Source organism: Microchirus variegatus, assembly GCF_963457635.1.
Source record: "Microchirus variegatus genome assembly, chromosome: 8".
NCBI classification, from domain to species: Eukaryota; Metazoa; Chordata; class Actinopteri; order Pleuronectiformes; family Soleidae; genus Microchirus; species Microchirus variegatus.
This window is the reverse complement of record NC_139809.1, coordinates 8,937,722-8,950,740: the sequence shown is the minus strand read 5'-3', so window position 1 is coordinate 8,950,740 and position 13,019 is coordinate 8,937,722. Positions and strand designations below refer to the sequence as shown.

Sequence of the window (13,019 nt, the reverse complement as noted above, 5' to 3'; positions counted from 1 at the left end):
CTATCTTGTGCAGCCCAGTATCGTCATATTTGATATTTAAATAGTAAGCCGTTATTTGTTTCAAGGAAACACTGAGAATACTTGGAAGTTTCAGGTCCATAAACTGCGCATTTTATTCAATGATAAGGCTGATGTAAGTGATATAAACTGTGTGTATGTTTTTCTTAGCAGCTGGCAACTCATATTTTCATGCTGTCACCAACAATCATAAGAAAAAGTCTTTAGAACAGGACAGAGTCAGTGTGTGGCTTTCTTTGCTCTCCTTCTCTTGCTCCTCCGTCTGACCTGGCTGTGAGCAGCTTCCATCTCTACGGGTCTGGTGAGGTCCTCCATCTTCTCCTGCTCAATCATGGACGTCACATTCAGTGTGAGCTCCAGCTCCTTCAGGACACCGGCCAGCTCCTCCTCTGGGACGCCCAGATCGATTTTACCACCGCTCTCCTTGTGTTCATGCAGGTTCACCCTCTCTTTTATACCTAACTCGCCCTGCAGCCCCACGTCTCCTCATTACTTGGTGTCAAATCAGATTGTCTCACGCCGTCTGTGCTCAGACCCTCTGCTTCCTTAGCGTCACTTCCTCCTGTAATGTCCTCAGCAGGAATGTTTTCCAGCAAATCACTTTTTACTTCAGCAGTTTCGGGAATCTCCGCCTCCATCTGCGTCTGTGGACTGTGTTGACAACAGCAGTGGGAGTGTTCCCAATACTGATGAGGCTGCTCAGGCTGCTCAGGGTAATCTGTGAGTATAAACAAGGATGATTACAGCCTATGTGGGTATTTTATTTCTTCATTTAACCTTTAACCAGGTAGAAACCAGTGAGATCGAAATCTCTTTTTTTCTGTTGACATACCTTCCCAGGCGTCCTGGGCTTTGACTCCTGCAGTCATGCCCTCCACCAGCTGGCCCTCCTGCATCACGCGGGTTATCTCAGTCAGCTGCTGCAGGAGGCTTTGCTCCTGATCCGCCATCACTCCCTTCACCCTGCAACAGAAACACACCTGAACATTATAGTGTTTATAATCTGTTAAAATTCGGAGTTTGAAACCACACAATAAGCAACTCATTACATCTATGTTTAACTTTGTTCTATGCCAGTAAAAAAATGCAATACTTAAATGTTGGAAACTGATATTTTTAGATTGCCACGCTTGTATTTCAGTACAATAAATATTTTTGAGGGTAGCTCATGTGGTGCTACATTTTGTTTTAAAAAAAACTACCAAACAAGCTCAATCGAGACACTGATGACGTGATTCATCAGTAACAGACACACACACACACACACACACACACACACACACACACACACACACCTGTCAGGACTGTGGTGAGCTTTGGAAACAATATTCTCCATCACCAACTCTGTCTCTCTCAGTTTATCCTGCAGCTGAGCCAGTTCAAAGTCAGCTGGAGGGAGGAAGAAGAAAAGAAACAGATGTTCTGATCTTAAATGAGGTACAACACACAAAAACAATCAAAAGTTAAAAGTGAAACCTCCCTAAACAAGTTGAAGCTACTCACTGATCTTCCTCTTCTTATTCTCTGACCGCACTGAAGGAAACCTGCCCTCTGTTGGCTTGTTGTTCCCCTTAGACGTGATCTAACAGGGAGAAAAGAACAGGGTTTCAAGAGCACATGACTGTGTTGTTAAGATTATAATCTTACTTCCATTTAAGTTTGTACTATTTGTAGGACAAAAGCAACATTTGGGGATGCTCTTCTTTGAGGCACTTGTGTGTATTGTGTCTGTAATATTTCACCTTGAACAGTATGTACAGGATGTAGAGTAAGATCCCGAAGCCGTACACGGGGATGATCTGTCCTGCCAGGTTAGATTTACCTCCAGTTCCTACCCCGAGTCCCGCTCCCTTTGCCTTGGCTACAGTCTCCGGGCTGTTGGCTCTGGAGAAGCCAGAACTCCCGGGCCTCTGGCCTCGGACCTCAGAGGCCGACTGTCGGTGCATCATCGGAGGGAAGCGACCTGAACGTGGACAGAAAGGACCACTGGATATCAAACAACATTCTCTGATTGAGCACTTTTGAGCACATCGGGCATGTCGACATGGTCAAGACGTCCTGCTGGAGAGGAAAGGTGATTATGTGGCTTTGCCGGCTCTCTCCACATCACATGTAAGCACAAATAATAATAAAAACAACATGCAGCAACCAGGTGATGCATTTCAGTTTTAGTTTTTAGGCTTCATACAGTGTAGTTTGTCTCAAGTGGGCCAGACCAGTAAAATAACAGCATAATAACCTATAAACAAGAACCCCCAATGTTTCCCTTATTAATTCCCTTAACCTATTATGAACAACCTGGCATTTCTAAAAAATAAGTGCAAATTCAACAATATTATGCCTAAGTTTACCGTTTACACATGTGCATTACAACTTACAGATACGCAAAACATACTCTACTCTAAGGAATGTTTCCAGCACCTTGTTGAATCTTTAACTGAAAAGATTTAAGGGAGTGCTAAAGGCAAAATGATGGTAATAACTTGATTTTTACACAAACACTTACTGCCCACTGTATTAGGTACACCTGGCTCGCACCAGGTTGGACCTCTATGAAACATTCCTCAGAGATTTTGTGTCATAGTGAAATTATAGCATCATGCAGTTGCATGCTTTGTTGGTGCCAGGCGGGCTAATCTGGCTGTTACAGAAATTGCTAATCCACTGGGATTTTTATGCACAACCATCTCTAGGAAAATATCCTGTGTACTATTGTGTTTACCCAATAAAGTGGCTGCATGGCAGTGGTGTTTTTGGCGCCCCTGTCAGGGAGGAGAGAGTAACTGCAAACACCACCTATTCTACTCGAAAATAACAAGCATCGTTATCGCCATTTCAAACAAAAATTGAGCCAGTATATTAAAGGCGCGTCGTCTTTTTCTCAACAGAAACGGCCGACAGAGAAGCGCTAAGGTGACGCACCCTCCGGCCGTTCAGCGGCATCCTTCCTCCCGCGAGACAGCAGCAGTTTGGGAAGCAGCAACGCCACGCACAGCACGAGACACGTCGCGAGGGTCACCTTCTGGAATGTGGACATCCCCATCACGAACACAGGTAAACGGTCACGTGTCTGCGAAGACAACACAACGCGTCCCGGGGTTTTGGTCGCAGGTGCACGGTGAGGGGACGGAAGCGGAGACACAGGCCGGTCAATGATGTCGTCCTCCTCCCTTGTGTTGACTGAGAGGACGGAAGTAGTTTGAGGGGTGTGTGCTTATCGTGTTTCACCGCTGGGTGGCGCCAAGCGACCGTTTTTGACTTTTTTTTGACCAGTCAGTCAGAAATTCACAGGTGTTGATAATTAAGCTAATTAAGCTAACATATCTATACTGCTCAGAGACGGAAATAACCAGAGGTGGAAAGTAATGAATTACAGGTAGGGTTTTTTGTGTACTTGTACTTTTTAAAGTCATTTTTTATTGAATATAAAATGTGTAATTTCACTTTTACTTGAGTATGGGTTTTTGGAAGTACTGTACTTAGCAACGTTTAAATTACATCTGTTACTGAGTAAAAACATGTTTTCTGAGGACAGGTGAATTGACACTGATTTAAGGTCCTTGTGTGAATGAGAAACTTAAAGCGTTTGTGACTTTTGACCCGTTTTGGCTGATAAATGTTGTGTTGTTTACATATTTTATCAGCACTTTCGTTTGTAAAGGTTTGCCTTTTTCATGACACAATCGTTTTAAACAAGCTACTTTTTTACTTGACTGCATTTTTAGACCAGTACTTTTACTTGATTTTTGTTATTATTTAAATTTGATCAAAACTTGAGTAGAACATTTCGGTAATCTTTCCACCTCTTGTAATCACAAATGTAGTTTTGTAACACTGAACCAAAATCAGACATGGCCTAGAGGGACTGGGCTTGTAACCGGAAGGTTGCTGGTCCAATCCCAGGAAGAGCTGATGTGCCTCTGAGCAAGGCACATACTCCCTCCAGACACAGATAAGTTGCCCACTGTTCCCGCTTGTGTGTGTGTGTTCACTACTGGTGTGTAACAGGTTAAATGCAGAGGTCACGTTCACTATCACTTGTTGGTGTGTGTGCAAAAATAACTAATTCTAACCAAAACACATTTATTTTCCATTGTATTGGAAATGTGTACAACAATAATAAAAAAAAAGGGGTGTTTGTGTACTTCAAGCATTAAAATATAGATGACATTATTTTATTTATTTATTAATCGTAAATGTGATAATATGTAATAGACCACACAAATGGAAATGAAAGTTCAGTTTAATTAGTCAAGAAAAGAAAAAACAGCTTGAGATGAAAGTGGAAATAAGGCTGCACTGAGTTAGAAGTCCCACTCCAACTTTCAGTTGATTCTCCTCAGCTGAACCAAGCAGTATATGTAAATATACAGTATTTCAGTTTGATTTGGGGCTTCCATCGTGCCAGATGGGTGGAGTTCACCACAAAACACAAGACATCTCAGTGACTGGGAACTTGCTATTTTACTCTGATGGATGACTTGTTTGATGCTATGTGTGGCCTGACTGGCTTAAACCATCCGTCTAGTGTTTCAAGTTTGCTGAAACTAACTCTACAAATGATCTGCAAACACGGCTTCACTCTATCTTTTTGTTGAATGTAAGAAATTGGGGGCAGAACCACCGCAGTCCACATTAAGTGCTCTGGAAAATCCTCCTCATTGTTTTATTATTCCATCTCAGTTGATGCCTGGTCCGTCTTATCAGAAACAGCAGTTTTCAGAATAGTTACCATGCAGCTCTTCCATAGAGAGTTCAAACATGGACTGCTGGCAAAGTGTCCCATCAATGTCATTTGCACACTTGGGTAAGTCTGAAACAGGAAGCTGCTGTGAGTTTGTACAGTCCAGCTGGCACAGTCGTTCTGCGCTGATCTGCAGAGAGAGAGCGACAGAAAGAAGAATATGAATCAGGTCCAGGTCAATCTGTGACTTCAGAGGTTCAACAAAAACCTATTATCAAAGTTGCACATCTGCAAATTATAGTATAATATTTTTTATTTGTCATCAAATACATTGTTGTGTACATTATGGATAGGCCTCGTCATAGAGCGGTGACTTGTGGTCGCTCAGTGTCGGCTGGAATCGGCTCCATCCCCCTGCCACCCTCAGAGAACTCTATGAATACATTGTTGTGTGATTTGCTACAAGACTATCTTCAATAGATAATAAAGTTATCTCTTTTTGGAGAAAAAAATACATACTGATATACTGCATACACATTTCATTATATGACATCTAATAATTTATAAATAATAGAAATAAAATAAGGGTTAATTAGTACCGCAACATCCCACCAAAGGAAAGCAGCTGGAGGCCATCCAGCTCACTGTGACACGGAAGTGTTGATTAACGTGTACATTTTGAATATAAATTTAAAAAAAAAATATATGTATTTTTAAAGACGAGAAAAATATATAGAATAGCACCAGCTGTATCACCCAAGACTGACATTTGTGCAAAAATTAATCACATTTTCCAAACCTTGATAATCTCTTTGAGGAATTAAACTCTTTATTTGCCTCAAAAAGCCTTAAATCCCTGGGCTTTCACACACTGCATACATTGTACCATAGTATTCATGAGGTGCAAATACTTTTCTGTGCTCGCTTAGTTTCTAACGCTGTTCACACAATAAACAGCAAAAGGCTTACAGAGATAGGGTATTTCAGTGAAATGTCATCACCTTCATCGTCATTTGCTTACAATGTGTTTAAATCGAGTTGAAATCAATCTATCACCATGAATACCTAAATCAAGAAAACAGCTGAAATCCAAAACTAAAGTGTTCGAGTGATAGTTCTTATTGAAACTCCAAACACAGTGTACTTCATGCAAATATCTCAGTACCTCACGTCCTATATCAAGACTTTTATTTTGAAAAAGAAAATGGAAATGCTGTTCAAACATGAACCCTGACATCAATCAAGAGTCAAAATGCTCTGATGTGGCACTGTATTTCTTGTAATGCAGTGGTACAGTTAATGATAGGTTGGTGCGTTTCTGAGCCGCAGCAAACCCTGAAACCTCCATACCTGTGGATTCTGTGCCATTTGCTGCACTTGCTTTTTAACCTTCCTTTTAAAATCCTCCCTCAAAAGCTACAACTGAGGCAATGCTGTGCGGCAATTGGATTCACTTGTCTGCCCTTTAAACCTGCCCTTTTATACACATGTAAACCTGCAGGCAGCTTCCCGCGTTGTTAGAGTCTCAAACATTTAACCTGAGTGAAATGAGTCTGCTGCAGACATGACACAGCTCTCATCTTTCTCTGCACACAGCTCAAATCTTCCACATCTTCCACATCTTCCACTGCGTTGCAGCCTAGTTGGCCTTCAGTGGATTATGTACGTCATCTAACAACCAGGTAACAAGAACAGATGTGTTTTCTTTTTGAGGTGATGACATTATGCAGCTGAGTCAGACAACACAAAAGGGTAAGTGCTTTTGGACTGTTGAGTTTAATTGCCTGTGTAATGAAGCCTCTCTCTCTAAATCCAGACATTTTCTCAGTAGCAGAAAATAGAAAGTTATGTCACCACCCTACATGAATGATAATAATAACACTGTATGTTGTTAAAAGTTCAGCTTCATCTCTGGTTCCTCATTTCCCATTCCACAATTTCACTCAAGCAATTATGATAAACAGAGACGTTCTCTGACCCTGTCATTTTGAATAATGGTGTGTCTTCACCATGTCATGGCTTTTCTGTGGTGAAATATTAACAGATTCCTGTATTGTGACTGACTTCTAAGCTTTCATAAGTAGTCTCAATAGGACCCTTCATCATCACACTCATGGGTATTTCATGATGTGACAGACATTTGTGTCATTTTCATGACACAAATGTCTGTCACATCTTTTTTCATATGAAGTTAGACATGCAGTTGTCTTTTTTTTTTTTTAACACATTCAACATCCACACAGACCATTATCATTCATGATAGGCCATTTTTCCCCTTTTAAACATCTTTTTTTTTTTTAACCTCTGTTAGGTTTTCCATCAACTTCCACTATACCTGGCACGGCACGGCACTGCAAGGTTTGTTGTTTTATTTTTTACTTTATTACTATAGTACCATCGCATCATAGCACGGCAGCATGAAACTGTTGTGACTTTTTTTATACGTGACACAAACGCAAACTAGTGACTGGTGACTTGTAAAGCAGTTGTTTTCGGTGAAACTGAATCATTAGACTCGGTTCATTAAAAAGATTTGTTCGTTCAGTACTTCCTGCTTGACCGGAGCACAGACTCCGTCTGATACAGTCACTGAACTGAAATACGTCAGAAGGGGTTGTGATGCGGCTCGCCGCTTGCGATAGCATCAGTGTTGTCGCTAAATACACCAGACTCCTCTATTCAATGTTGAGATTTTAGACATTTCTTTGGTAAATGTTGAAGATTAACGCATGTCTTCAGGATTTTAAAGTATTTTTAACGGATCTACAGTTCGGCATTGTTCGGTTTGATTCTTGTGTCGGGCGCCATTAGCTCACATTTCTGCTAAAGCAGGCTAAAAAATGTATGCTACAGTTTTTCAATAAAACCTGATACATTAGTTTGAGTTGGCAGCGACATAATCTAGATAAAATGATCATTGTAAAGTGCACAAAAACATGATGTTTATGCATACACGTTAAATGTGATTTAATGCAGAGTTTTTCAAAGCAACAGAAGGTCTTGGCATGGATTTCAACAGCCTCTGGTCTTAAGTCTTGAGCATGCATATGGTCATATATGGGATGAGCTCGCGAGTTCATTTGTCTGCCTTCCAGATACCTCACTGCATGGTTTAGTTCAAACTGTCAGAGCAGCTGTCTGGGCCTGTAATTTATCATCATCAGAATATTACCTCTCAGTGAGGCTGCCTCTCAGCGCTGCCATTAAGATGGCCTCCTTCATAGTCCAGCTGGCACAGGATCATGTTGTTCTTGAGGAAAAACTTGTCTCCCACGCAAAATCTGCAGAGAGGAACAAAGATATAGAACTGGGTCTTGGTTCTTACTGGAGCTGAAGTGAATCATGAGTTCCCAGAGGAGCATTTCAGGCATATTTTCAGCACACATCCACCGCTATGATAATCAGAAAATTAATCTTGCATGATTGCTGTCTGATTAACTATCCAAGTTATATACAAAGTCTTTAAGCCTTTGGGGTTTTAGACTCTGCTGTAAATTTAATTAGGTCCTGATTACAATGCATTGGTAATTTGCTCATGATGACCACTGCATAATAAGTCAAGTGAATTTGATCACCCTGGCTAATTGCTGCCCTAATCTTACCTCTGGCGGCAGAGCTGACAGGCGAAGCAGTCTAAGTGGTAGACGTTGTCTCTGGCTCTCATCACCATTTCAAAAGCAGGGATCATCTTACTGCAGGCTGCACAGTTCCCTGTCACCCCAAAGAGCCTGCAGAGGCACAGAGGGCAACAAACAGACCTGTAGTCTGGACACACACATGCACCAGTCAAGATATCTACAGGGTAAGAAACTGTGAAATGAAAGGGAGCCTTAAAAAGAACTTCAACAGAGCCCTGCGTCTGCTCAAGCACAACTTAATTCCCTGCAGATTATGATGCTCTAACACTAATGCAGTTATTGTGCAAACCATAAATACAAGAAGTCAAGTTGAAAAAAGCCTCATAGTTGTAATTCAGAGTAGGACTTTCTGAATGTCACCATGTAAGCTAAAACCAGAGATGAATTTAAAATAATAGCTGGTTATATACTTTGTAGAGTCTCCATAGTTTCACGTTAATCAAAATAAATACTTCATTGATTAATGAGAAGATATTTTCTCACTTGAGTATCACACTTCTGCTTATGCTACATTTAAATTAATGGACATGTTTATTTTTGTGTTTTTACTTTTGTTTAATTCTTCAGTTCATTATTCTTTTTAGTCTGTGTTATATGGTAAATATATGATAGTTATGTGTATATTATGTGTATATGATGCTATGAAGCATCATATACAGAAATAATCATCATTTACCTGCTTATGACAATACTAGCATAATATATCAATGCTATAACAGGGTATTTTGCTATTTTTGCCACAATCATAACTACCATTTCTATTTATTGTTAGAAAATAAAATCCTTAACACTGCATAGAGATCCAATGATATAAGAACATTTATAAACCTGTGACTTTTTTGTGCCCTATATGACTGTTTGAGGTTCAAACCTGTGAGTCAATTTATGGTGCTTTTCTGAAACTAACAATTTATGTGACAGCATTTGAACTTTGTCCTCAGACTACCTGGGAACGAACCCCATGTTGTTTTTAATACTCAGTGACTCAGTGCTGACCAGCTGCAAATTGCTTCACCTCTCATTCACCTCTAAAAGAATGAACAAACGGCTCCCCGAGAGCCTGACACACATGAAGCTAAGTGACCACGGCCGATTTCCATAATCTATTTGAGGCCAAATAGAAAAGGAGGTTTAAGGTGGAACCATGATGGGAAAAAAAATGAGGAAAAGCCTCAAGCATGCGTGTCCCACAGACTTGGACGACAAATAAAAAATGTCATCGAATGAGTGACAAACAACACGGGAACAAAAACGACTTCTAATTAGCAGAATGTTCTGATCTAACGAGCCTGAGTCCTGAACAGGCACCTGGTGGGTCTTTCCTTCTCCTTAACGAGGCTGCGGAGCTCAATGCTAATTCTCTACTAATGGTCCAATTAAAAGAAATCACATGGTTCTAATCCCGCTCTTCAAAGGCTTTTTGGTCTGCACCCTCGCAAATGATTAGGAAAACAGGAGGCAATCTAGCCAATTTAACTGTCAAAAGAGGTTTTGGTCTCTTAAGTGCAGTGCAGCTAATGAGAGACTTAGTTCCAACCAAATCCAGCTGGATTGTACATGAGACTAACACATGAGTTCAGCAATGTGGCTGAGATATCAGGAGTTCTCCTGCTGACCTGACACCAGACATCGTTATTTCAGACAAGAAAATGAAGGGTAGAAAAGTCTCAGAGGAGCCGTTTGAGCCAGATTTTGGTTTGAACACTCAACACACATTGAGATTTACACTTGTAAGTCTGTTGAGGCAGAAACCTGTTTAAATACTAATTAAATTTAAAACATATCCTATATTAATTGTGTATTGAATCACAGTCATGCAGAACAGGGGCTGAATGACCTCAAAGCTAAATGTGTGCTGTTTAGACAATCTACAAATGTTTATTTTTATTTATATGCTCTAAAAAATATGTTTAAGGGCTTCAAGATGTGTTAAATATGACTCACTTCTAATTGTGTACTTTAAAAGCAAAAGTTTGACATGTGTTAGAGATTAGCCGATTTGAGACGCAAAGCAGCAGGTGGTTAGCTTAGCTCAATTTAGCATAGCTTATAGCTTAGTTTAGTTTATATTAGCAGAGAGACAACAAAAGGTACCACTCCTCCGTGTTATTTCGGCAACTATTTATTTATTTCTGCCTCTTTGTAGAATTCTGGCTCCTTATTGGACAACAATTTGAGTGATACTTAAAAAGTTTCTCATTAAAGGCCCACTTATACTCCGTGTTCATCGATTTTACGAACATACGTCCAAAAAAAGTCTCTTGAGTTTTATGGACATTGACACACTACTTCCTCTAGAGGGTGGTGCCGAGAAACCATCACCAAGCATCAACAAACATTAAAAAGGGTGTTATTGATCCGATATATACTGAAACATAAGCGGATTTCTTGGCCGTGGCATATAAGACCACTAAATGCAAGGCGTCCCATTAATGGGGAACATTACTTGTTGGCTTTGCCGATGAGAGAGAGATCGATCCCAAGCATTTTCAATATTTCTGTATGTTTGCTGCGACTTTTGATAACTTGGTTCACCAGATAGCTCCGCTTACAGTTGTTTTGGACTATTGACTCAACACTGCCCCCATAATTTCCGGTGGTATTGCTCTGTTTCGTCCGTCATCATAAGCATATAAATTGGTCTTTACCCTGGGAGTGAAAGACCCATAAACACTCTGTGTTTTTTGTTGGACTATAACAACAGCTGCAATATATTGTAGCATGCTTACTTGTTTGTGGCATTTCGATGCCAAAAGTATTGTTAATATTAGCATTCATGTCACCATTGCCTATAGCGACAGTGTTTTCACAGTGTATCCATCTGAACATTAAGCATAACTTTCCACGCTGCAAACCATGACCTCACAATCTGAAGTGAATTGTAGTATCTGTAATTGTTAATACACGGGTCAATGTGCGGGAACCATGTGTTCCATATCAAGTCCAACAGAAAGATTTGTGTGATGAACAGTGCAGCGTCACAATATGATGACTAAAACAGACTCCACTAAAGATGTGTTAACCCTCTTGGATTCATATTGGATTTATTATTGAAGTGTTTAGTGCATATTTCTAAGAAACATTATACTTCCTCTATGCAAAGCCACTTTTGGGGTAAAAACATCTGTGAGCAGTTGATAATGTTTGCGTTCTTGTACATGTTGGCCGTCTCCTCTCTTTTTCACTAACAGCTTTTCTTAATTAAAGAGTCATTATTTCGCCTTATCGACAGAACGTGTTGTTTTGTGTTGTTACGTGCAGCGCCGTATTTGAGAATTTCAGTTTCCCTTTCCCGGTACAGGCTCACACATACTACATTTGATATCTCTGCTCCGACAGCTTCTTTAATAACCTACATTATCAGATTATTCTCCTTCACTTGGATCCTCAGTGGATCTATACAGCCACAACTTGACCTCTGTAATGATTTGTTTTGAAAGGTTAGGAGTACCTCAGGTAGTCCCTGCGGCAGAGGATGAGGTTTGCTCGAGTGTAGAGGGTGGAGCCCATCCGGCCCAGGTGGCAGTCACAGCAGGCGCACTTTAGACAATCTTCATGCCAGTACCTGTCCAGCGCCTGCAGCATGAAGCGGTCTCGTATCTTCCCGTTGCAGCCTGCACAGCCCCTTGACTTTTCTCTGGACTGGAGGGACACAAGAGACACACCTGACAAAAAGAGCAACAGAGGAACAGGTTAAACCCGGGAACACATATTCAGTCTATTGGGATAAATTAAAGGCGCCATATGTAAGAATGTGGCCATAAACGGTTACTCAAAATACCGAGGTCTTTTAGGTTTCGTTTTCTCCGCCATTGTTGCTCAGAAATAACTGACAACCCGTGGTTGCTCGGTAGCTGAGACTCTACTGACTGCAATGATTGGTAGACGGCGGTAGGTGGCGACACATGCCAAAACATGATTTCAAAACATAAACATGATTTGCAGTCTGCAAAATATTTTTTTCAAATGCAAATATTTTGGCTATACTGTTGTTGTTGGTGAGTTCAGTTTGTTTCAGTTTATATGAACATTATTCCTGAGTCTCTGTGACATATTAGGAGGATTTTAAGGCCAGTTGCTTTAGATGTATTACATAATGCACCTTTAATTAGAATAAGGCAGAGGAGATTTATTATATATTTAATTGTCACAGGCAAATACTAGAGTGATCATGCAAATTCCAAAAATAAATCCACTATCAATAACTTCAATATTATTCTTACTCATAGTTGAACGTTTGCCTTATTAATGAGCATTTAACAGATGTTGATGTTATCAATCAGGAAACACACTCACTTTATTAGGTACACCTAACAACAGTTTACTGCATTTCACTAGACTCTGTTATTGTTGTTCGTTGTTTATTGTGTCATTTAATGTGGTGCTGTACTGGAATAGCTTGTGTTGTATTAGTTGTGTTGTATTCCCACAGCAACAACTAACTCGCTTCATTAAGAACATTAAAAAAAAACACTGACAGTGTCAGTCGAACCTCAGGAGGCTACGTTGCAAAGCGTTTACGTGATCTGTGTCAGTTCAAAGTGAGCTGTGCCTCTGTACTCACTCTCCTCCTTGTCCAGTACCATCCTTGTTTGAAACGAGCACAGTCCAACAACAGCAGGAACAGCCTCCCCCTTCTTCTTCTAATTCTTCTCCCTCTCAGCGATAATAAACAGAGG

The 13,019-nt window shown here is 40.4% G+C and overlaps 2 protein-coding genes across 2 annotated transcripts; both read right to left on the bottom strand.

Moving 5' to 3' along the window:
- Nucleotides 1–237: 237 nt before the first annotated feature.
- ric3b (RIC3 acetylcholine receptor chaperone b) lies at nt 238–3,061 on the bottom strand (the record flags this gene model as incomplete). The annotated part of the gene is given in 7 exon segments (XM_083893954.1): nt 238–500; nt 503–736; nt 851–981; nt 1,314–1,407; nt 1,522–1,600; nt 1,761–1,987; nt 2,941–3,061. Coding segments are annotated over 7 exon segments (1,149 nt in total).
- A 1,821-nt stretch (nt 3,062–4,882) lies between these two features.
- Nucleotides 4,883–13,014, bottom strand: LOC310930812 (rhombotin-1-like). The gene is made up of 5 exons (XM_083893862.1): nt 12,905–13,014; nt 11,792–12,005; nt 8,305–8,430; nt 7,875–7,983; nt 4,883–4,892 (listed from the first exon to the last, which is right to left on the bottom strand). The coding sequence occupies exons 1-4, from the start codon at nt 12,924–12,926 to the stop codon at nt 7,878–7,880; spliced, it is 468 nt and encodes a 155-aa protein (XP_083749988.1). The 5' UTR covers nt 12,927–13,014; the 3' UTR covers nt 4,883–4,892; nt 7,875–7,877.
- Nucleotides 13,015–13,019: the final 5 nt, after the last annotated feature.

Bases quoted from the DNA above. Each gene is read 5' to 3' on its own strand.
- LOC310930812 (XM_083893862.1), bottom strand. From the start codon at position 12,926: ATGGTACTGGACAAGGAGGAGA. The intron at 12,006-12,904 runs GTGAGTACAGAG...TCTTTTTGTCAG, and splicing joins GGTACTGGACAAGGAGGAGA to GTGTGTCTCTTGTGTCCCTC. The intron at 8,431-11,791 runs GTACTCCTAACC...GTGCCTCTGCAG, and splicing joins TGCCGCAGGGACTACCTGAG to GCTCTTTGGGGTGACAGGGA.